At 35.5% G+C, this 25,584-nt stretch overlaps 2 protein-coding genes across 3 annotated transcripts; both read right to left on the reverse strand.

Annotated features, from left to right (window-relative positions):
• Nucleotides 1-1,215: 1,215 nt before the first annotated feature.
• On the reverse strand, nt 1,216-9,414 carry LOC112024197 (uncharacterized). Of its 2 annotated transcripts, none has more exons than XM_024056844.2 (9): nt 8,309-9,414; nt 6,761-6,946; nt 6,424-6,516; nt 5,822-6,004; nt 5,621-5,723; nt 5,358-5,543; nt 2,369-3,555; nt 1,797-2,233; nt 1,216-1,704 (listed from the first exon to the last, which is right to left on the reverse strand). In XM_024056844.2, the coding sequence occupies exons 1-9, from the start codon at nt 8,576-8,578 to the stop codon at nt 1,644-1,646; spliced, it is 2,706 nt and encodes a 901-aa protein (XP_023912612.1). In that variant the 5' UTR covers nt 8,579-9,414; the 3' UTR covers nt 1,216-1,643. The 2 variants fall into 2 exon arrangements, with proteins under 2 accessions (XP_023912612.1, XP_023912611.1); XM_024056843.2 differs by having other exon boundaries at nt 1,797-2,236; nt 8,309-9,413.
• A 4,180-nt stretch (nt 9,415-13,594) lies between these two features.
• On the reverse strand, nt 13,595-15,945 carry LOC112024202 (small ribosomal subunit protein eS26x). Its single transcript, XM_024056850.2, has 4 exons — nt 15,725-15,945; nt 15,550-15,634; nt 15,331-15,461; nt 13,595-13,949 (listed from the first exon to the last, which is right to left on the reverse strand). Exons 1-4 carry the CDS (start codon nt 15,818-15,820, stop codon nt 13,875-13,877), a joined length of 387 nt encoding a protein of 128 aa, XP_023912618.1. The 5' UTR covers nt 15,821-15,945; the 3' UTR covers nt 13,595-13,874.
• Between the last annotated feature and the right edge of the window lie 9,639 nt (nt 15,946-25,584).

Raw genomic sequence — 25,584 nt, forward strand, 5'->3', positions numbered from 1 at the left:
TTATAAAATTGTGAATCAATCACTTTCATCGAAAAACATGTGAATCAATAATGTTAATATTTATTATTTATTTTTTTTTTTTTTTTTGGTAAAAAAAGAAAAGAATAGAAACTGTTGAATTATTGGTACATTTCATTGTCAAGAAAAAAGAAACGTAAAAAAGAAAAAAAATGTTTTGAAGCTTTATCCATTGCTAATATTCGAGATCGAATATACTTCATCATCAATGGGAGTTGAGACCTTGGTTAATTTGTGCTCCCATCTTACGTAAGAATTGGAATCACTCTCTGATTCTGGTTCCTATGTCTTAAATATAACCTAGTGGTAAACATAAACAAATCCATGTAAATAGAATTTCGCATCAAACATAATGATTCGTGAGCTCCAAGGTATACTGTGTTATAGCAGATCAATCCAAAATGGTTTCAAATTTTTGTGCACTTGCAAGTTGCAAGTTGTGAGTTGCAGCGAGTGTCCCTTACGATTGTGCATAACTACACCATAATAGGTGGTCTCAAAGTAGAGGTGTACAACTAACCTACCAACCCAACAAAACCAACCCGACCCAACCCAACCCACCAGATTGAGTCAGTTTTTAGGGTTTGGAGGGTTGGGTTAGGTTACGAAAATAAATAAATTTATAGTAGGTCGGGTTGGATTTGGGTCATAAAATTTCAAACCCGCCAAATCTGACCCAACCTACCCATATATTTAATATATATTTAAAATATATTATATAATTAATAAATTTTTTAAAATAACTAGCTCTTCCCCTTATCCTATATAAAAGTCAATATTAATATATATTAATTCATATATTAATGTATAACTAAGTTGAAATATTAGTTCATATATTTTGTTTATCAACTCAAGTAACAGGTGTGAAATATTTTTTTCTGTTCAATTTAATAATAATAGTAATAAAAAAAAATTCCCAACCTATGGGTTCAATCCGACCCATGTGGATTGGGTTGGGTTAGATTAGGTTGGACTTATGTGATGAATTAGGTTGGGTTAATTTTTTTTAACTCACCATGGTAGGTTGAGTAAAAAAATCCCCTTAACCCGACCCATGCACACCCCTATCTCAAAGTGAAAATACCAAAATTGGATACAATCATGATTGTAATTCAACTATCAAACATTTTTGGAATTTTCTTTTCCAGTGCAACATCCAAATTTTCTCATGTATATACGTTCTGGAAACGATTGTAATTCAACATAACAATCTCTAAAAAATTTCTGTGTGCTAGTTATTAAGACAACTAACTACAATCATTAAAAACTAAATTTCAAAATTCAGGCAAATATCACCTGGTATATACTCAAAAAGAAGCCAACAAAACGTGGATGAAGGAAGCTGATGCTAGAGGTATGTACAAAATGGAATTTTGTACATCATACCAACAACCACAACATAGGAGAGGAGAGGGGAGGGGGAAGAAAGCAAAAGAGGAATGTCTTCCCTAAACCTTAGGTGACATTGTTAGTATCTATGGTTATTCTCACTGTCTACATTCTATGTATTTGACTGTCCTGCCATATTCATTCATATATGTATTGACTGTGCTTTCATTTCCATTCATCAATGTATTGAGAGAGAGTCGACATTATATTTGTTTTGGTATTTCCGTCCAACGCAGTCAGTGGGAGAGTGGGGGGAATTCATCTTCATCTTTCAAATGATAAAACTGAACTTCAACCCTACAAGCCAAACCCACAGAGTGAGCTTTAGACACCTTAGAGGAAAAGAAAATCTATCAATTAAGAGGAAATTTCTAGGAAGTTAATCTTACCTTTCTTCATTATTTCCCAGTAATGGTTTAGGACTCTGCAGTACAGGTGCTACAGGGCTTGAAGCAGAGACTAAAGGTTGTGAAGTTCCCAACTCTGGCTGACTGCTCCGTTCTGGCAAGGGCGCTCCCCAGGGCTGGGGGCAAAGAGACACAGATTCAAATTTCTCAGATGGGTGAGAGAAGCCATTTGCATGGAAAGAACACCATTTGGGAAGATGAGGAGGTTGGTGAGAATCTGACGATCCAGACTTCCCACGGCCTAGAACTGGGAACTCATCATGCGAGAGCTCATGGCAGCCTTCATCAGATGAGTTCACCTCTCGTGGAGCTGGAGCCAATCCATTGTTATGAGTGTGTCTCTGCAACTGACCGTGAGCCTCCACTGCATGATTCCTTCCTTTATCTGGAACTGGCCTGACTTTATATGAACGGCAATTCTGCTATATTATAAGCACAAGATAATTATCAGATAATAAAGCCCATGAATAAAAAGCTCAATTGGCCGTTATCCCAAATTAAATGATTCAACAGAAAAGACAAATGTTAAGAATTCCAATTTTGAGATTACATACCAGTTTTGGGAGATATGTCCCTGTTCCTCGTGGTTTTTTCTTTTCTTCTAGACCATAAGTAGCACAGGATGAAGTGCATTGACTTACATCGTAAAATCGTGTTCCTAAAGCAACACCGTTTTTGCTCATCTGAGAATGAACATTCTTCTTGATCTGTAGGGGGTCACAAATAGTTTCCCTTGGATTCATAATCTGTAACTGAGGCGACACTGGAGGACTGAGCAATCGAGGCGGAGATACAGCATACCCATGGCAAAGCTGACCATATCGCAGATTCCACTGACCATATTGCAGATTCAAAAGGTGACTATCATAATCCCCACTAAGGTCCAGAAGGCATTTTAGAGCTTCTGAGCTTCCAGAAACTCGAACAATATATCTCTCTCCATTACAACGGGAGATATTAGCAACAGAGCTGGAAATGACTGAACATGTAGATGACATACCTTCATGATTAATACATGAGCAAACTGAATTTCTACCCACTAACTTCTCTTTGGCTTCAGGACATAAAGCAGAGCCCGTCTCATCGTTGACAACAGAATTCAAAGGCATGTTTTGACAAGGTGTCCGATTTTCAATCTTCTCATCACTGATGTCAGAATTTTGAGGCACGTTCAGACAAGGATTCCAATTTTCAATCTTCTCATTCTTTCTGGACAATTGTGAATTATTAAAATGACTAGCATGATGAAAGTTCCCCAAAACCAAAGAACCCAAGGTGCTATCTGGAGACAAACAATTGTGTGAGTCATTTGTATTTCTTATATCCATAGTTCCAGAGGTTGCAAGCTGTTTAGCATCCCCAGCAAAACGATATTTAAAAAGAGCATTTCGCTCCACAGGGTGGTCCAATTCTGGGACCAGCTCAGAGGAAACCACTTTCTGTAAGTGTCTTTCTGGTCCATTTATAATTCCAGATGTGACTTCAATGCCTGATATCTTATCATCATGGAAACCAAAACTGGATTTTAGAAACACCTTGTCTTCAGAGCATAGTACAGAGTGTAATTTTAAGGATGAAAGGTCAGAACCTATGTCAGTCCAACAATTGCTTTGATGCCTATCCAAAGTATTTGAAAAGAACTTGTTGAGCTCATTTGCTATTCTTTCTCCCGGTAACATAAGAATCCAGCCAAGCTTGCGAGCCCCATATCTAAAAGCACTACGTATTCGATAGAAATTACCTGGCACAAAACCCATGAGTGTGCTGGAACAAAGAATTCACAAAGATATGGTTGACAAGGACAGCAATGCCAACTTATGGACCAACAGGGCAATAGGTTTACAACAAGCTTTAAATAATAATAATAAATAATAAAAAGTGATGGTCTGTTTGGATGGAGGGGGAAAGGAGGGAAAGTGGAGGGAAGTAGAGTAGAGTTAGCTAAAAATAGGTTAATTTTGGGCTAAATCTACTCTACTCTACTCCCCTCTACTCCCCCTCACTCCCCCTCCATCCAAACGGACCATGAGGCTCTTGCCTTCACACTTTTTTCATGGGTTAAGGCACTCAGCTTTCTCTACTAGGCTCTAAAGGAAAGCATCTCAATATAGGTGCCTCGCCTTAGAACCTTAGAGACGCCTAGGTGAGCACCCAACTTTTCTTTGACTACCATGAAATAGAGTTAATTGGTGTTTCACTGGCAATGATTAAATTAGCAAGAGGTGGTAACATCAGTGTGAGAAGCACTGAAGTTGAAATGATTCAGGAAGTGAAAGAACTGGTGATACTTACAGCAACAAAATGTTCCTATTTTTTCAGTTCAGATTTATGGCAATGGAGAACATAATAGGTATTTGTGCCAACAGCAGAAGCATTGTACAGGTCATGTACTTAACGACCATGGTGCTATTAGCAATAATTGTGCTGCCCTGATACCCATGTTTTGGGCATGAAGAATAGCAAATTCTCTAACATCAGGGTCAATAATTCCCTACCAACAAGGCCAAAGAGCTCTAGCTCAAATGGCACCTCCTACTTTGTAAGAGTAAGATAGAGAGGTTGCAAGCTCAAGACCATATGAATATATGTGTAATTACCCAAAAGAGAAAAAAAAAAACCTGCTTAGAAGATCAAAATCAAATGGCACCTCCTCTCCCCTAAAAATAGGGTGGAGGCTATGGGTGTGTGCTAAGGTGCCTATGTAACTTAAATATCATAAAAGAAAAATATTCCCGCCATCCTTAGCACTTTTCCCCTACAAAGATCACTGTCATTTTAAACTTCCACTTTGATACATTTCAAATCGAGAAATTTCTACTGGAGCGGGTGTTATACGAGAACAATTAGACATTCATGATTTGCTTTTTCTTTTTTTCTAATGGTTAGAAAAACTAGTTTTAAAGTTTACTAAGAAACAGATTTTTTTTTCTCCAGAAGGCATCAAATTGATTCCAGGAGGCTATTAAAAATTCAAATACTGTGTCTACTTTAATTGTGCGCAAACCATCCTATTTACACAGTCCCTAATATTCTAGCTTTTGCAATTAATTTTGCTGATTATGCACATGCACATGAAAACATATGCTCATGATGAAAAGGCAAACTCATTCTGTTAAGATACAACAACAACAAGCCTTAATCCGAAATTTTTTGGGTCGGCTATGAATCTTTAACAGATTAATTAGGCTTGACCACGTGCAAACTCATTCTATTAAGATATTTTGTCAAAAATTTAGTTGCCTTCATACCTAAATGAAATTATTTTTTCTCTACAGAAGATATTAATTTTTTTTTCCAAATATTTGCATATTGTTGCAATCATACGTTTTTAACTTGCAGAGAACATTTCAAAATTAAAGGTTACTGTAACAATTTTTTTGTTTGATAATTCCATAGCTGGGGGTGGGGAGGTTAAAGGTGACTAGAAGTAAACATAGGAGTTTCTACAAAATGGAGTTTTTGTCAGTTTAGAACAAAGAACCTTTTAGAAACAAACCTGCACATACTCTAAAAGCATCACAATAGAAGCAAGAAGAATCATACCTCTATTGACACTACGCCCAAGGTTGTTGTTTTCTTTAAGTGGATCAATAATGTTAAGATGCTTCTGGGTGAATGCTCGTGAATTCGTCTCAGACCCCTTTGGTGACACTGAGAACATCTCGACACAGTTTCTGAGAAATTCTTCACTTAGCAATAGATCATCTCCCCCATTTTCTTGTACCTCAGCTGAAGAGAGCGAGAGGGATTAAAAAAAAAAACAATGAAGCCATCCAATATCACAAAGACAAAGGGATGTTACTTACCTACAATATCAGGTAGAGAAGATTTACAAACTGGTCCACTTAAACTAATACAATAACTTTCCCAATCAAATCTGCTGAAGTAATCTAGAAATCTGTAAAGAACCTATTTGGGAGAGGGGGGGAAGAGAAAATAAAATTAAGTATTCAATCTAATATATGCATCTAGTAAGCAATTCAATTTTAATTTGTAAGAGCACTCACTGCTAAAGGTGCATTTAGGGAAGAATGAAATTGATGGAAAATATAAAGGACCAATGTCTCCAAAGCATAGGTTGAAAGCAAACCATGATGGGCACCAAGAATACGACTTTCATAATAGCACCAAGCTTTTATCAGAATAATGCTGCGCTTAAAGAGATGATCTTTACCAACAAGGCGATCAACCTGCATACAGGTAGCAATAGAAATGTGAAATTTCTAGAAGGCAGCACTGAGTCAACTCCATATTCCATATTGTTTGAGGAAGTTATGGAGCCATTAGAATGTAGACATGCCATTCTTTGAATCCTTGAAGTGTGCAGACATGCACAGAATCGCATAAAATGGAATGATTTCCATGGTGTTTAAAGGTATAAATCAAAGGAATGCAGCCATAAGAATGTAAACATGCACAGCCCAATGCACACAAATAATATATATTACATACAAAATATATTCATTTCAAATACTACTAAAAAGAAAAGAAGTTACTAATTCAAAATGTTTTTTTTTTTTTATGAAATAGGATCATATATCCTGCAAGATAAAAGATACCAAGCATGGTAATCACATTTAAAATCTTAAAAGGTAACCTTACATCATACCCGTTCAAGAAAACAAAGCGTACAAAGTCCTCCTAACTGATTGAACGATATATCTACCACGATATTCTGTACAATGCATTTCACAAGCTTAACCTGCCACCATTAAACACAGATGCAATTTAATAAAATATATATATATATATATATAACAGGTAAATATTTAATTACATAACATGTCATCCATGCAAATAACAGAACTTCTAACATAGAATTTCAATTTCAACAATATGAGATAACAAGGCATGAAAATTCCAGCCCACATGCATAATGACATGTGAGCCAATCCACCTAAAAAAATTTAAATTCAAAAAAGACAAGTGAATAAGGTGGGGGGAACCTCAGCATCAATGCAATGGATATCCTTCACTTCAAACCGAGCAGCTTCATTATGTTCTTCTTCCCTCAGAACAGCATGAACATCAGACACCCAGGCATCCTCAACACTCGGAGAACTAAAGGCAGTCAAATCAATATCTCCATCAGGAAGATATGTTTTTAGTGGAACTGATCCATATGGGAAGACCTGTAAAAATAAGCACAAATCAAGAAACTCAACGGGTAAGAACTTCAATGAAATGGAGCAGTTTTACTTGCTCCCCAGTAGTGATATTCTAAATTTATATTACATCCATAGATTACAATATTTTTTTAGTTCATCCATAAATTATAATTGAGCAGATGAATCCTAATCTTGTAATAATAGAAGGATCTGTCAGCCTTACTCAAGATACAATATTTCAGTCCAATGATGTAGGTTATCCAAATTATTAAGATCATCTTCATGAATCCCTTTGTTTAATACTAAAATAAAATAGATATTTTTCTTAGTTTATATCCTAGGAGATACTGCCCTTCCTTTTGTCGAATCTAATTTAACTATTACAAATCTAAGCATAACACCACTATGTACATTTAAGCCCTCCAATCTCCAATCAGAGCCTGATAAAGCCTGTAACTAACAAGGCTCAAAAGACAGCCACCTGTACTGAAGAAAGCAAAACAACACAGACTACACTTGAGCTAATGCACCATGTAAAAAATGATTTGGGATTCGAGGGATACCCCAGTGGTCCCAGCACCTCCTGTGGTGTCTGGGCACTGAAGTTTGTACCCACTAGCCCCCCCACCCCCCCACTAATAACCTAGCCAAAAAAAAAATGCAAAAATATGATGTACCCAAAACCTTAAACTTAAGTTTGTACCCACTAGCCCCCCCACCCCCCCACTAATAACCTAGCCAAAAAAAAAATGCAAAAATATGATGTACCCAAAACCTTAAACTATTAGGAAATTGTGAATTTAATCATTCAACAATAATTCTAACAAATACACAAAGTGACTAACCTACAATTATAATTGTCATAGATTTAAACATAGCCTCAACTCCTGTGTCCTTAACCAACTCCTGTATTGTTTACTCATTCCAAAATTCCATTCACTGTTGAAGACTACAGGCACATTCTTTCATTCATCCTTCGATCTGACAATTACTACTCCCATCACTTGTATCCCGCATCTAATCGTCAAAAAAAATGACATCTTTGACTCTATATCCTTCAATTTCCAAACACAAACAGCCAAGAACCACAATCCCCACATATCACACCAACCAAGATTTATTCAGTAATAGCTTCAACACTAGCACATGGCACAGTCACAGTCACATTACCATACACATACTAAAACAACACCAAAAAAAAATATATATATCAACCTAGCTCAAAAGACATTATGGTTGTAGCCCATTACATTACAAGCAAAACCACTCTACAATGCCAAAAAAACTGGTAGTTCTTAAACAGAATCGCAGAAACTGGAAAATAGTGAAATACCCAGATGATAAAATTGCTTGATAAACACAAAGCAAAGCGAATTCAGCGCGTACCTCACATCCAACACGATTCTTGATGAGACGTTGCACATATTCAATGACCTCCTTCCTCTTAAGGTCGGTAGCCAAAGTAGGCTGAATTCTACACACTATCTCCTGAGCGGTTCGCTCGGCACTGGCCCAAGACTCCGACCCAATGGAACAAGGATCAGGGTTCGACGCCGGCAATGGCGGCGGCGACGACGACGACGAGCAGAGTCGATCTTCGCCACATAAAACGACGCCGTTGTGCCTCGCCGAACACACTTGAAGATCACCCATCATTTAAAAAGTAAAAACAAAACAAAACAAAACGTTTGATTTTAAATAGTATTATCACAATAACAAGAAGAAGAAGAAGAGGGTGAGATCAAGAACGAAATTTAGAAGGCCAGAAAAACGAAGGGGAACGACGGCGTTGGCAATGGTGGGAAGTGTGTTGGGGCGGTGAATCAAGAAGAAGCGTTTTCATAACTGAATGTACTTTGTTTTTTGTTTTTTGTTTTTGTTTTCAGTTTTTTATGTGTTTTGGAATTTATATTAGTATTTAAAAAAAATATATATCAAAATGTTGAAACAGATAAAGAGAGAAAGATAGACAGAGAGAGAGAGATGATTAATTAGATGAGTCGAATTAGTAAGAGGATTGTAATAAGAAAGAAAAGAAAAAAAAGGGGATCTAAAACCCAAGAGGCATAGGATGATGGATAGGATTTTAATCTCTATCTCAAAAACCTTGTCCAACACAACACAGATACTACAAAAACCTCCTCTTCTAACCCAAAACAAAAAAACAAAAAAGCAGCCTCTCTCTCTCTCTCTCTCTCTCTCTCTCTCTATCGCTCTCCATCTCTCTCTCTCGCGTCACATCCTGTGTGCGAAAAACACACAACGCAAATGAATACAAAGGACAGTGTTTTTTACATACGAAAGTACACACAATTCAGCTTCAAACTAAAAACATGTCTTAAAGTCATGGTTTTAGTTCAAAATCTCAAGACACAATTTTAATTCAAGAAATGATTTAAAATTAAAAAGTAATTTACGTATACGATGTTCAGGACACAATTTCAATTCACAGAATGTATAATTAATGTATGAAATAAGAGTGTGTACTACCAACCAGACAAAAATAAATACCATCGGGCCTAGTTGCCTGAGTGGTACCCGGTACTTTATGTGGCCGCTCACTCGGGGGTTCAATCCCCCTTAATAATAAATTACCCAAAAAAAAAAAAAAAAAACTGGACAAAAATAAATAATAAAAAGCCTGTCCTTTTGGGAAAAAAAGAAAATAAAAAAGTAGACTTTAAAAACGCTTTTTATTTTAGGGAAATGCGGATACAGACTATTTGTTTTATTGCTTTATCCGCATTTATTTTATTGCTCCCTCCAAACACCGACTATTTGTTTTATTTTATTTTTGGATTTTTATAATTTATTACTACAACAGTGCGGATACAGGCAATCTAACCATGCTGGTATGGTAGCCTAGTCCCAAACTAGCAATATAGCACACTGTTTCTCAGTTCTTCTCACTGTTTTTATTAGCTCTTTGTCATGTCTGAATAAATACAAATGTCTACACGAGGTTTATATTGTTTTATAGTACTAATTTTTTCGGTGGGAACTAGGACCGAGGTGTTATTAATAAAATAAAATCCGCTAGATTCAACTCTCTATAACTCTATTCTCTTGCCTGAAAAAAAGGGGTGGAAATTGACTACACTTTTTTAGAGAGGGTTATACTATTATAATACAGTACTACTTTTTTCGGTGGAAACCGCAGCCGTAGGGTTATCACTAATATTTGTATATCGCAAAATCCGGTAAATTCAACTCTTTTTCTTTCCGTCTTGTCTTGAAAAAATGGGTGGGAAAAAATGTGTACACTTTTTTTAGATATTATACTGTTATGGTACTAATTTTTTAGGTGGGGACAGTTTTAATTTTCTATCACCCTTACCTTTGAGTGAGCTTGACAAAGAATTAAAAAGTGGGATCGGGTTCTAGCTTGGACTTGAGAGTATATAAAAGAATGATTCAGAAGATTTTTGCAATAAAATCAAGCTAGTATTTTGTTAAATCACAGTAGTCAAATAAAATCAAGAGTCATGTTAGCGGGTGTTTTTAGGGTAATTATCTTTATGTTCTCTATTAAAATTTTGTCATGTGAATTTTTTCTCATGAAATAAAAGTGTATTTTTTAATTAAGTAACAACATAGCTGAATATTAAGAGGATAACTTAAAGAACAGCACCTAAGGTATTATATCTAAGTTTTGTCCTTCTTAATAAACAATATTATGAAAGTTTTAACATCACTTTCATAAAAAATATAAAAAATGAATAGAAAATTTAATTATTTTATCATCTTTCTATAAAATATTTTTAAAAATAATTTTTAAATTAATGCATAAAAGCATTCATTAACATTTCTCATAAATCAAATCTTGAGTATGATTGCGAAAACCTGTTGATCACATTTACTTCTAAATGCTTCCCCATCAATCATGACAAATCTCCCAATGAAGTTTGCATGCATGTTCTTAATGATTATCATGAATCCTATAACAAAGATTCAGTTAAGTTCTTAATGATTATCATGAATCCTATAACAAAGATTCATCTAAGTTCTCCATGAGACTCCAAAGCCTTTGTCCAAAATGGAATCACTTTTTCAATGTCATGTGCTCGTTCTTCATGCCCATCTCTAATACTATTCCAAAACTAGTATGTGAGAAAGTTGTAGTCCTTTCAAAGAGTGACATGCATTAGCTTTGATTTCTTGGTCAGACTGATCCTTCTTTCTTTTCTTTTTAATAGTCTAAACCCATAAACAATCAGATATAGTTGCTTCCAGTTGCCACAATTATTAAAGCCAATCTTCTTTTTTATATTTTTATATGTTTGGTCTAACTTTTATGACTTGTCTCGACCAACTACTTAGTTTAGTGACTAAAAGGTAAAAGCACACCGGAGATGATTATGGCTATCTGCCCAGTAAGGTCACGTCACAATGAATTGAGCACTAAATACTTCATAGTTTCACACAGAATATGTTATAGGATGAGCAAAAGTTTACGGCACTACCTGTAAATGTCCATTCTCCCACTAGTGATAAAGTCATTTTTATAGTATTCTATATGGATATGGATTCAAAAAAGTCAGATTCTTTGAAAATTTCAGTGTCTGCTATGACTTTTTGTGAATGTTAACAAAGCTTCAGGGTCATAAGAGACGTATCAAATTGTGACAAGTTACCCGTCTCCAAATTGCTGTAGAAGTATATCTGATAGACCTTAAAGCCCGGTCCTAACTTAGAAATAGCTGCCGATTGCGAGTTGCATCAAAGTTGGCTTAAAACTTGACATGAAATTGTATAGCACCCTTATCTGGTTGACAAAATCTTAGAAGCTTCAAAGCGTTAGTAAGCATCATTATGAACTACAGGTAACTAGAGCATTCCCTTTGTCTATAAAGAATAGGGGAAAGCTGAATTAGGACCTGGCTTTTAAGGTTCGTGTAGTATAACCATTAATGATTAAGCTGTGACCATTCCTGGAATATTAATATTATCCATCAGATAACTCCAAGTTGGAATATAATCCATCAGATAACACCAAGTTGGTGGTGTTATAAATTTATAATGGCTGAGTTATGAGACAAGGAAAGTTGTTTACCATATAGACGTGGTAGACAAACGAGCCAAGATCTTTAAGTGGAGAAGCTAAATAGTATGTAACAATAAGCAAGTAGAGAGGGCACAATCATCATTCAATAATTGCTTACTTGCAACCTCCGTAAATACCAAATAGCATAGGGAGGGCACCGTTAATTTTTGGTCCCCAAATTCATTCCTCAGACCATAACCCTAAAAAAAAATAAATAAATAAAAGGAGGGAAATATGAACGGAAAAACTAGAAGTTTCTTAACTTGCCTGTTATACAATAACAACTCTCTAAGGGTGTATTTGTTTGAAGGTGAAATAGGGTGGGTAAAAACTTTAGAGAGCAAATTGGAAATAAAAATTTTTTTGAGAGTGTGTTTAGTTGGGTGAAGAGGAAATAAAATAAATGGTATTTTCTCCTTTGCCCACCAAAAAATTCTCTCCAATAGGAGAAAATCAGGAGGGAAAATGAGTTTCCAAAAATAACCTTTATGTTGAACTTCACCTCCAACATGTTGACTTTTTTTTTTTCTCTGTACTCACGTGTTGGGTTTTTTTTTTTTTTTTCTTTCTCTGTACTAACGTGTTGGCTTCTTTCTTTTTTTTCTTCTTTTTTTTTTCTTTGATTTTTTATTTCTATGTGCTAACATGTTGGCTTCTTTTCTTTTTCTTTTTTTTTTTCCTTTTTTGGGTGTTCATATGTTTATTTTCTCATTAATTTTGGTTGGGTTTTTTTTTTTATAAAAGAGTTTTGGATTAATTTCTTATGCACATTTTTTTTTTAGGAATAATGTATTACTTTTTGTTTTGTTTAATAAGAACATAATAGTAAATTTATACGAACTTAATTTTCAACCAAACAAAAAAGTTTTTCATCCCTCCACTATTCTACCCTTCCAGCCAAAAATAAATGAGAAAAACTAAAATCTTTTCCATCCTCACATTTTTCCCTCCTCTCTCTATTTTTTATCATCCTACTTTTCTATCCTCCCAGCCAAACAGACCCTAAATTCCCCAGCCCCAACAAGAATTTAGTCCATCTTGCAAATGACTTAAGTAAGACAATGAACATCCCCACCAAAATTTATAGTACTGCTGTAGTAAAACTTATAGCCGACATATAGTTTGGTACTTAACCTTTACACTTTGTATCAATTTAATCTTTAACCTTTCAGTTTAGTTTTATTTTTATTTTTATTTTTCTAATGAAGGCCACAAGGCATCTTAAATGACATCCTAGGTGGCATCAAAAATATTATTTTAATATTACCGTTAATCACGTCAACTTTTTCTATATGCTACTTAAATAGCATGGACTGTTTTGACACAATACCAAAAGATTAATGACTAAACACACACATGAAAGATTAGAAACCAAATTGACATGTAGTGTAAAGGATAAGGACCAAACTAATAAATTACGCAACTTTAATAGGCTGCAAAATTGCACCACTTCTAGCCTTTCACGACCATTAAAACCATTACAGATAAAACATTTAGTTGCATTCCCAAAATCCTGAAACCAATTGGAGCAAATTGAGCAGGGACACTTGTAATCTAATTTATCAATAAGACTGCTGGGCATATCTTAACCTTTAAACACGCAATCCAACAATCAGTCTGCTAACAAATTTTGCACATAAAAACAGAACTTCAGCAGCAATCTATAATGAAGAAAAAGTTAAAAGTCTAATGATACTTAATGACAATATTACTCCATAAGAAACTTAAGAGTTCTGCATCAGCTGTTGCCCCTCAAAGCAATAGAGCAGAGCCTCAAAGAAATCATGTAATACTAAAATAGGTGTAAGCCACAATCACAGTCAAAAAATAGGTTCATAGCTAACGTGCAAAAAAGAAGGGCAGCAGTTGATATCAAAAGCCTCAGAGCAAAGCACATTGTACTGATTCTCAAGTACGAGCAGCAACTGGTGCTCCAGCAGGGCGTGGTCCTTGACCAGGGGCACCAGGCCTTTGGTTATCCTCCTGACATAAAAATAAAGATTATGAAACAGGCATCAAGAAAAAGGGCAGAAAAAATAAAATTCCATTATTTCAAAGACATCTAACTCGTTTTCTGGTAAGTTCATCAAAGCACACAGGAATACAGCAGTGAGATATATAAATGTCACATGAAAGCGGACAAAGGACATCAACAAATAGGAATGTTAGTATGAGAAAAATTATCACTGGTCACTACCTGATTAGATGAACATTTAATACATATTCAGTAGCTAGAAGATATTGAGTAAAGGGAAAAATAATTTTTAGTCTCATGATATGATCTATCGAGATCAAAATTCAAATAAGTGACATTCTTTTCCTTCTAAGCATTTATCATCCACCTAATAGATCCTTAATCAAAATATATTCCACTCTGTGCACCCCAGCCTCTAACAATCAATTTCAAATACAGTTAGCTCATTGTAAAAGTATTTCATTTAACATGATAAATCATTTCCATTGGCAGTAGAATGAATGACCTGAAATAATATATCATCCAGAGTCCATGCTTCAAAGTTCATTAATTGGAGTTAACATAGAGGAACAGATAATATACAATATACATAGGTACAATTAAAACAAGTTTTTATTGAAGTGATTTTACACTATAAAGTGTCAGACGAAGACTTTTTCAGTCAACACACTACTAAACTACAACTAGTATCAAATGCAAGATTTGGACACAAACTTGTAAAATTCCAAATCGTAGTAATGTTATTTGCACAAGTTCAAATAGCGGCCATCAGCATGCACTCCACACGCCAAACACACAAGTGTAGGCCCATGTGACATGTGAGTGGCAAGGCAACTACCACCTCAACTTTGTTGACAAAATCAACACACAAAACTTATAGACAAGTTTCGATAGAAACCATCAATTTTGTACTCAATGCATGAAAGAGACAATGTTGAGGCATGTGATGCATGGTGATACATATCAGCTAACGCACCACCTTATAAACCAAACTTATGCAATTGGAATTTTCTCTGGATTTTTTGTTGGTAGGTTACACATGCACTAGAGGGTCATGAGCTCATTTATAGATTTCTCAGTTAGAGCTCATTGAGAGCTCACCCTCCACCTTGAAATTACAAGGAGAGGAGGTGTCATTTGAGATAGAGCCGATTGATACATTTCTCATCATTTAAAAAAAAAAAAATTCTCTCCAATGAACAAAAATGCAAATATGAACATACAGTCCTAGTGATGCAAACAAAAGAAACCCATTTGTACACTAATGATAAAACTCAAAGAACAATGTGGGAACCTCACATACAACAACACAATCAAACAGTCAATTACTAGACAAAATAGCAAAAACCCAACAAAGCAAAAGTAAACAGATTCATAAGATAGCCATACCCTGCGTCTAAACCGCTGTGGGGGGTCACGTTTCCTCCTATTTGTACGAGATCGGACCCTCACAACATGAGAATGGATTGCGCATGAAACACAATACTGCATCTTCACGTAAAGCTTTGGTAGAATGTACCCTTTATACAAAACAATGCACACATCAATTAAGCAATATTAACGAAAAAAAAAAACCCCAAAAACACAGAGCTAGAATAGAATAATCACCATCAAAAACACAAGCCTCCTGGACATCTCTAACAGCAGCTTGCTCCACAATATTCCTCACCAGAAACCTCTTGATAGATTTGTCCTATTCACACAATACCCAATTCAATAAAATTCACAAACACACGCATAGACATATGAAATTGCGAAACACATTGCGAGAAAGAGTGAAAACCTTGGGGCAGCATTTGCCGCAGTTAGAGCAGCGAATGAATTTGACGTGGCCACGACCGTGCTTGTTTCGGCCACCGTTTCTTCGCTTGAAGGTCATGGCGATTGATTGGGTTTGAGACCCAAACCCTAGATCTGGTGTGAGGTTTAAGATGCAAAATGCTAGGGTTTTTGTCACTTGGGTTTGGGAGGAGAAGTGAGAAACGAGAAGGAAGAAGTGTATATATAGTGGTTGTTTAGGGTTATTATATTGTTATATCCAGGCCTCGTTTACGGTTCAACTGGATCCAGTCGGGTATACCAAGAGTGTGACCCGTTTTACTTTCCCTAGCTAAAATAAATCATTTGGGCAAATTACAAAATACTAATAAATTAACACTCCAAAGTTTTATCTATGTTTCAAATTAAAACATGAAGGATAAATATCGGTGGTTTCTCCACACACAAATAAATAAATAAAAATAAAGATTGTCTAAAAACTTGGTTATAATCAATAGTTATAATAACTTTTTCTTTTTTTTGATAGAATGGCTATAATAACTTTCCTCAATATATTTTTATTAGATGTAGGTTTTGATAAATCCATTATTAGATTATATTTTCTTCCTATATCCGCAAATTTTCCAGAATATCAAAAATTAATAGTTATTTAATCTATCAAATGTTTAAACTTCAAGTTTTTGTAGTCTAAATTTATGTAAAATAAATAAATAAGATTATGGATCGAATAGTAAGTAACATCTAGTTGGGACGAAGATTTGACATATGTGTTAAAAACATAAATAACATACAATCTAACGGTTAGATTTTTAAAATATATAGTTGTGAGAGTGCTTTTTTTCTTAGCACACAGGCCCAAGTAGAGACAAGGATCTTGGGCCCAAATACTTGTTGTTTTGGTAGACTGGGCTTGATTCACCGCAGCTAAATGGGGCTGATTACGAACCAAGTTGTACGCAAGTCATATAAAGCTCCTCAAGATGAAAAATGCAATTCCTCTTAGTACCCTGGGGCGTACTATCGTGGGATCCCGGGCATACTGTCGTGGGATCCCGGGGCATACTAGGCCTGTAAGAACCCAGCAGCTCTGGTTTTCTGATCTATATGGTCTTTTTCCATGTTTTATTATGCGATAGAGCTTTGTCCTCTCCCTTTACCTCTATGGGTGCTTCATAAAAAAAACACACTATACAATACACATATCTCTAAATAATTGTTAGTTTCTTAGATTAGGATATACATTTTAATACATATACATACATGTAAATGAGTTTCATGAAAATGATTCTGCCACGAGGATCCTGGCCCCATTTCTCACAGACTTGGTGCTTTTGCACAAGACTTGTGGGATTTGGAACTCAAGTCCGAGTGGCTTTGCTTGAGCTTTGCCTTCCAAGATAGTTAGATGAGAAGGATTTTAGCAATAAAAAAAAAAAAAAAAAAAAAAAAAAAAAAAAAAAAAAAAAAAAAAAAAAAAAAAAAAAAAAAAAAAAAAAAAAAAAAAAAAAAAAAAAACAAACAAACAAACAAACGTGAATACATGAAGTATTACAATGTCATTCTACTAATAAGAAGAAAAAGAAAAATAGACTAATAAGAGATTGTGAGAGTGCTTTTTTTCTTAGCACACAGGCCCAAGTAGAAACGAGGATCTCGGGCCCAAATACTTGTTGTTTTGGTAGACTGGGCTTGATTCACCGCAGCTAAATGGGGCTGATTACGAACCAAGTTGTGCGCAAGTCATATAAAGCTCCTCAAGATGAAAAATGCAATTCCTCTTAGTACCCTGGGGCGTACTGTCGTGGGATCCCGGGCATACTGTCATGGGATCCCAGGGCGTACTAGGCCTGTAAGAACCCAGCAGCTCTGGTTTTCTGATCTATATGGTCTTTTTCCATCTTTTATTATGCGATAGAGCTTTGTCCTCTCCCTTTACCTCTATGGGTGCTTCATAAAAAAAAAACACACTATACAATACACATATCTCCAAATAATTGTTAGTTTCTTAGATTAGGATATACATTTTAATACATATACATACATGTAAATGAGTTTCATGAAAATGATTCTGCCACGAGGATCCTGGCCCCATTTCTCACAGACTTGGTGCTTTTGCACAAGACTTGTGGGATTTGGAACTCAAGTCCGAGTGGCTTTGCTTGAGCTTTGCTTGAGCTTTGCCTTCCAAGATAGTTAGATGAGAAGGATTTTAGCAAGAAACAGTAAAGGAAGACAATGCAATAAAGAAATGCATGAAATAATTGTTAGAGATCCTCAAATCAATATGAGATATTTCATTATTTTCTTGATTGTGGATTACAATATGCTTACTAAGACGTGATACAAGGTTCAACTAAGTTCAAAAATTACAGACTTTGATAGCTATTCAAGCTTCCAAGACTTGCAAAGTTTGAATTTGTTAAATCCGAGTATGTGCTATAGTGGTTGTCTCTGGGATACCGGGAGCAGTTCCTCTGTTTTCTTTTGATTTTACAGAGCGTTTCCTATAGTTCTATATTCACATGATACGAGGTTCAACTAAGTTCAAAAGTTACAGACTTTGATAGCTATTCAAGCTTCCAAGACTTGCAAAGTTTGAATTTGTTGAATCCAAGCATATGCTATAGTGGCTGTCTCTGGGATACCGGCAGCGGTTCCTCTATTTTTCTTGAGTTTTACAGAGTTATCTTAACGATTCCTTTTTTTTTTCTATTCTGCATCATGCCTTCTTTTATAGCACAGATCCAGCTCTGGGGTACTGGTGATTTCTCCCTTTTGCCTCTTAGAGTTTGTCCCGTGTCTAGTTGCTTCAGGATTATGTCGTTTCCTTTTCTTCATAGTTTCTTTCTTTTTGTTGCGATCAGATGAAAGTCTCCCAGCTAGCTTCCTATTTCCAGATTTTCCCGTTGGCTGACCTAAGGCTTTTTGGCTTTTGCTCCAGCTTTTCCAGTCGTACTTTTCCTTGTCTCTTTCTTCAAATGGTTGGAACCAAAGTCCTGCGTTTTGCTTTGTACTTCCACTGCATGTCTGGGTTATAAGGTCCACGTGCCTTTTGTCTCTTTTCTCTCTTCAAATCTGCTTTAATTCACTTTAGCTGTGCTGCATGTCCTGAGGATCCCGAGCCTCTGGCAGCCTCTGGGGATCCCATCCCAGCTCTTTCACTGGAATTTGTTGGACTTTTTAATGGCCTTTTTTGCTGGAAATCTGAACATATATAAGGCCTTAATGTTGATTCTTCTTGCTGCACGAATTGGGCCTTTTTTATTTTTTTATGGAATGGGCTTTGTTGTGAAATTTTGGACCTCAACAGAGATAAAGTGAAAACTGATAATGTTGACATGAGAGTACTCTAAAATAATGTGAGAGAGAGAGAGAGAGAGAGACATATAATATTCGTTACAATTGCTAGCCAAGTTGTTGAATAGAGCAAAGTTGTTGTGACTACAAAGTCAAAGAAAACAGAGATGTCAATGCTACCAAGGAGAACACAGGGCCACAATATTTCACATGGTACTGTTTTTTTAGGGAAAATGAAATTATGAATGATTTGTATATAATGGATTGAACGAATTATAGATTTGAATGATTATGGATTTTATTTTATTTTCATTTTTGTTGAATAACTTATTTACTTGTTGTTTTTTGGCCTGGTTTTGTTTTTATTTGGGTTATTTTTTATGTTATCTAATTTTTATTCTTGTTATTTTTTTTAAGAGGTTATAGATTATGTTTGAGGGGGCATGATTATTTTTGGAGTAATCCTATATCCACAATATTTTTGCAATAAATTTATGTGACAAACTGTTATTGGTAGGTAAAAAAATTATGTCAATATTGAGCCCAAATTAGAAGTTATAACAATTTACCACTTAAGATTTGTTGTGAAAGTATTGTAAAAATGATGTGGATGTAACATTACTCTTATATTTGTTGAACCTAAATTCTTGTTATTCTTAGATTAAAGTGCTCAATGCTTTTTTTAGGGTAGTCAAAATAGATTAATTTAGTATATTATTTTTTTGCTTCAAGTATTTATATATATATATATATATATATTTTTTTTTTAAGTCATCCCCCCCCCCCCGGTCGCCTCCCCCACCATAAAGGATTCAACAATGAGAAAAGAAAATACATATAATAAATGTTTTTCAAATACATCTCAACTCAATGTTCGTTTGTCATGACTTTTTTCGTTTAGTCATTAACTTATTTTTTTATGTATTATTATTTTTTAAATCTCACTTTTTCAAGTACAAATATATGTTAACTCACTTTTAGTATAAAGAACAATAAAAAGTCAAATAAGTTTATTCCAAACAGCAGTCAATCATCTATCAAAATGGGACTTAATGTTCTTTTAACTACTAAAAATCATCTATAATTGATTATTTAAAAAAATTCATAGCGGTTTCCCTTTCAATGTATAAAATTAATAATCCAAAAAAAAAAAAAAACCATATTTCATTTTGTTGTGAAGCCCTGTTTTGGCAATATTCATGAATAATTGCAATAAAACTAGAATAGTACACATAAGTACAGCCACTTTATAAAACAAGTTGAAATTAAGCTTCAGCATAAGAACAACCACTTTATATAGGAGTTGAAATTAAGCTTCGACGGTTGCAAGAACTCTAACCATCAAAACTATGTCAAATTCAAGCCCTATAGCACCAAAGAACTTCAAACCACAAATCTTCAAATATGAACATTCAAAGAAGATGAATAATGGAAAGAATGAAAAGTCTATAAGAAGCACAAAACTAGAGATTTGTCATAATTCCATTGTAAATGCATTTTGATCTGTTTTGCAACAAAAAAGAAGTAGATATTGTGTTTGAATTAGAAGCACATTGGCACAACTCTTGCATTGAAAACTTTTCAAGGAAATTAAATCAATAATGAATGATTATTTGGTAATGCAATACAAATACAAAGAAATATACCCACTTATTAATTAAGGGTTGTGCTAACTAGCACCATAAGGTGCTGTAAACTCCCAACTATATGGCATAATGGTAGTCCTTTTACTAGCCTATAGTTTTATAGGAAGAAAGAAAAATTAACAAAGAGACCAAAATACCGTTTTTCACATCTCTCAACAACTTAAGCCTTTAGTCATATTTTTGTCGTTTATCCTTTAAAAAAAATGAAATAAAATAAAGCAAAATTTGAAAACTCAAGTGTCTCTCACAAGAAAACAACACCAAACATCTTACCCAAAAAAAAAAACTAAAATCACAAACCTCTCACAGGAAACAACCAACATCAATACATCAAAAAAATAAAAAATAAACAAACAAACCATAAAAACATATGAGAAGTGCCTGAGATACTGCCAAAATTAGTGGCAACGCCACATTGAAGGGAGGGGCTTCAAATCAAGGTATTGAATACTGGAATTGAGGGTGAAGAATTGAGTTGATGGTGGGGAAATCAAGGAGGAGATGAACTGAGTTAGAAAAGAAAGCTGTGAGAAAAAAAAAAAAGGAAAGAGAAGTTGAGCCAAGAGTTTCATATGGGGGAACATAAAAATTTTAAAAAATGAGAAGGAGTTACAGATCTGAAAAAATGATGAGAAGTGAAATAGATAAGTTTGAGAGAGAGAGAGAGAGAGAGAGAAGAGTATAAAAAAATGATATTTACATGGGAAAGGAGATAGGAAATTTCTAGGAATGTGCTTTCTTTAAATTAGTATTTATAGGATCCCTTATAAAAATTTAGGTAAATTCAATAAATAAATAAAAAAGTAGGACAAAGTGTTTTAGTACAATGACATAATATTGAAAATGATAATGTGAATATTCACTAGCATAATATTGTCAAAATGGAAATGTAAAACCAACCCCCAAAAAAGAGACAAAAGAAGCATCAAAATTAACAAAGGCATTATATTGTCATAGAGAAGCATTTTAGTCCAATGACATAATATTGTCAAAATTAACAAACACAATATTATCATAATTTTTTTTTCTTTTACAAGCTTAAGAGTTTACGCCTAACATTTCAAACAAATTATTGGATTCAATCTCATTTCACTTAAAGTACTTTTTTTATTTCTTTTTTTCTTTTTTGCACCATTTGAGGAAGTACAATTGTCTTTCCCTAGACATGTTGAGATATTATGGCCAAAATGCTAGCAAAGGCCACAAGACTTCTTTTTTCTTTCCTAATTAATGAAGCAATCTCCATTGATCATATCATTAACATTAACATCAACCATATTTTCCTTTGTTAGGACATATGTGATTCAATATTAGGAACATATATCACTATTTTATGTAATTGGCTAATCTTTTGACAAAACGGACTTTACTTGTAATTGGGTAGATCTAAAATGTGTTTAATACTTCAAGAAATAAGGTTTCAAGTTCAAGTGTTAAAACTATACAAGTCTGTCCAAGAATTAAGTAATGAAGTGTTGGATTTTAAAACTCGATAGCTATCTCAACAACTAGCATCTATCAACGTTTAAAAGCTGCTGAAGTTTGTGGCTCGACAGCTAGATTGATAGATGTCTATCTATCGAGGTTTATGAAATTCAGTTTTTCAGAGTTATTTTTCATCCAATCTGTAGGTGTATGTTTAGGCTTTCTTTTTTCACAACCCTAAACATATATAATGATTATTTTAAGGATCATCAAAGGTTGTACAGTTGCACAAATGTAGAGCAAAGCCTTGTTTATGCAAATTATGACAGAAGATAGAATTTGCCCTAGATCATCTTTTTCTTGAAGAAGCTGTTGTGTTTGTACACCGTATATTGAAAATGAGAGATTGTCACTACAAAACAAGTCCAATTGGGTATTGGGGTAAGGGTTCAACTGTAGGTTGGTATAAGGTACTGAAATTCATTTACTTGTAATCACTTGTTTTGATAATAGTAGATTCTCAGGAGTGATGACCTTAAAATCACCCGGTGGAGTTTTTGCCGTGTAAGTTTTCTCAATTCATAAACAAATCACCATGTCAATTTATTTTTCACTGCATACTTTAGATAATTGGTGATCTGTTTGTGCTATCACGCGCTTTGCATGTTAATTTGATTAATTAATAAACTTGGCTAATTAATCAATTAATATATCACAATGGGTCAATACATTCTTGGCTTATCATCCTTGTCCACTAAATTTTCATCATCCAACACTAGCAATTATTTTTCAATTAATGATGCTTCATGACACCAACATGGTGGTAAATACAAGCATGGAATTTGGAAACAATCTTTATGAAGGAATACACTAAGTATGCGACGATAAATTTGTTGAGGTTCAAAATAATTAAATGGCCACAAATAGGCCCAAAAAAAAAAAGAGAGAGATGAAAAGAGACTTTGGGCCCATTTCACACAAAAAAAAAAGAGAGAGAAATAAAGGGTGAGTTCTCACAATAAAGAAAAGGAAGAAGAAAAGAAAGAAAAGGAGCCCAGAGGATCTGATCTGAGGTCCACGAAGAAAGGGGCCCAAGAAAACAGATAAAGGAAATAGCAAGCCAAAGGAAGCCCAGAAGGAAGAGTTGGGTCGGGATGCCCAGAAGCAGTACCAGAGGCAGAGGATCCCCGGACGCGTGAGATGAAACTAAAGCAGATTTGAAGAGACAAAAGAGACAAAAGGCACGCGGACCTTATGAACCAGGCACACAGTGGAAGTACAAAGCAAAAATGCAAGAGATTTGGTTCCAACCATTTGAAGAAAGAGACAAGGAAAAGTACAACTGGGAAAGCTGGAGCAAAAAAGCCAAAAGGCTTCAGGTCAACCAACGGAAAAATCTGGAAATGGGAAGCTAGCTGGGAGACTTTCATCTGGTCGCAACAAAAAGAAAGAAGCTATGAAGAAAAGGGAAACGACATGATCCTGAAGCAACCAGGCACGGAACCGACCTCAAAGGGCAAAAAGGAAAAATCGGTAGTACCCCGGGAGCCCGAAGCTGTGCTATAAAAGGGGGTGAAGGAAAAAGGATAGGGCATTCGATTGGGGATGCTTAGATCATTCGTTAAGGCATTCAAAGTCATTTCTCTAAAGTTTCAAAAAGATCGTAAGAAAGACACTGTAAAACTAAAGGGAAAATAGAGGAATTTGTTCCCGGTATCCCAGAGGCAGCCACTACAGTACACGCTCGGATTCAACGAATTCAAACTTTACAAGTCTTTGAAGCTTGAATGGCTATCAAAGTCTGTAATTTTTGAACTCATTTGAACCTTGCATCATGTCTTAGTGAGCTTTGTAATCACAATTAAAAAGAAACTAATGAAACATACCTCACTAATTAGAGGATCCCTAACGTGTTCTTTGCATTATATTTCATTTATTATGCATTTCCTTTACTATTAAATGTCATTCAATGCGAATACTTTTGTTAGTTGTTTGTAATTGTAGGAAGTTTGTTCTGTACGCCAATCTATTCTTAAAACAGCCCGTTAGCTGCGGAGAATTGATCCCAGTCCACCAAGAACATCTCACACGGCCCAGGATCCTTGGGCCATAGTGCTAAAAAAAAACACTCTCACATTTTGGCGACTTCACTGGGGACTGGGTAAATAAAAGGGAAGAAGCAATCCCTTCGCGGAACATGCCTCCAAGACAAAGGAACAGTAAAGGTACTAATGTGCCACCCACGGCCTCTGAGCCCGTGGGAGAAAATGAAGTGGCCTCCAGACAAAGAGGCGAGGTGCCCCTAGCAGAGCACGAGGCCGTATCAGAACAGAGGAATGCAAGGCAGGAGCTAGACCTTATAGCTTTCGGATTCAACGAATTCAAACTTTGCAAGTCTTTGAAGCTTGAATGGCTATCAAAGTCTGTAATTTTTGAACTCATTTGAACCTTGCATCATGTCTTAGTGAGCTTTGTAATCACAATTAAAAAGAAACTAATGAAACATACCTCACTAATTAGAGGATCCCTAACGTGTTCTTTGCATTATATTTCATTTATTATGCATTTCCTTTACTGTTAAATGTCATTCAATGCGAATACTTTTGTTAGTTGTTTGTAATTGTAGGAAGTTTGTTCTGTGCGCCAATCTATTCTTAAAACAGCCCGTTAACTGTGGAGAATTAATCACAGTCCACCAAGAACATCTCACACGGCCCAGGATCCTTGGGCCATAGTGCTAAAAAAAAAAAGCACTCTCACACATATCTATTCTTGAGTTCATGCGTACTTGGTTTCCAACATGCATACGCGTGCTTGGTCTCTGCATATGCAGACACGAGCCTGCTTGCACATGTTGCCAGTCAGGAACCTTATTTTAACTCCTATTTCATCTGTATTCTTATCCAAATGCAAATCTAACTCCTATTTTCCTCCTTTTACAGACGTTGCCCCCATTTTCAAGTAGGGGAAGCACTAATAGTGTGTCATGCTATAGGGTCCTTACTGTAGAAACAAGGGCCCATATTCATGCAACAGGCTTCAAGCTGATTATTCGTTCACTATTGGAGAGTTCTGCCAGTGCCATTCTGGTGCAGACTTTGGCTGAAAGGTGGTGGGACACTACCCACACCTTCCACATTTTTGATAGGGAGATAATTGTGATTCCCTATGACTTCCGCCGCATGACCGGCTTTAGGTGCGATGGGACTCTCATAAACTTGGAGGGTGAGTCAGGCACTCAGCTTGACATAGACTTGCTTGGGAGGAGGTATACCACCAAGATGATCTGCTATTTCAACATCAAGGCGGGTTACAAGCTTTTCCACAGGTGATGGTCGACGATTGTGCCAAGATGGCTTGGGCCTTCTTGCTGTACCTTCTAGGGGCATATCTCTTCACCAAAGAAGGGCAGACGGTGTCTTTGAGGTGGCTAGCCCTCTTTTGCGCCTTTATGGAGGCTCGGGAGGCCAACTAGGGGTAGGCGTGTCTTGCCTAT

Source organism: Quercus suber, unplaced genomic scaffold (genome assembly GCF_002906115.3).
Source record: "Quercus suber isolate HL8 unplaced genomic scaffold, Cork oak 2.0 scaffold_167A, whole genome shotgun sequence".
NCBI lineage: Eukaryota > Viridiplantae > Streptophyta > Magnoliopsida > Fagales > Fagaceae > Quercus > Quercus suber.

Coding starts and splice junctions, on each gene's coding strand:
- LOC112024197 (XM_024056843.2), bottom strand. CDS start 8,578: ATGATGGGTGATCTTCAAGTGTGTTCGGCGAGGCACAACGGCGTCGTT. Junction 6,517..6,760: donor TCCATTGCATTGATGCTGAG/GTTCCCCCCACC, acceptor TAATGGTGGCAG/GTTAAGCTTGTGAAATGCAT. Junction 5,544..5,620: donor TTCTCTACCTGATATTGTAG/GTAAGTAACATC, acceptor CGCTCTCTTCAG/CTGAGGTACAAGAAAATGGG.
- LOC112024202 (XM_024056850.2), bottom strand. CDS start 15,820: ATGACCTTCAAGCGAAGAAACGGTGGCCGAAACAAGCACGGTCGTGGC. Junction 15,462..15,549: donor GGAGGCTTGTGTTTTTGATG/GTGATTATTCTA, acceptor TTTTGTATAAAG/GGTACATTCTACCAAAGCTT. Junction 13,950..15,330: donor CACAGCGGTTTAGACGCAGG/GTATGGCTATCT, acceptor TTTTTATGTCAG/GAGGATAACCAAAGGCCTGG.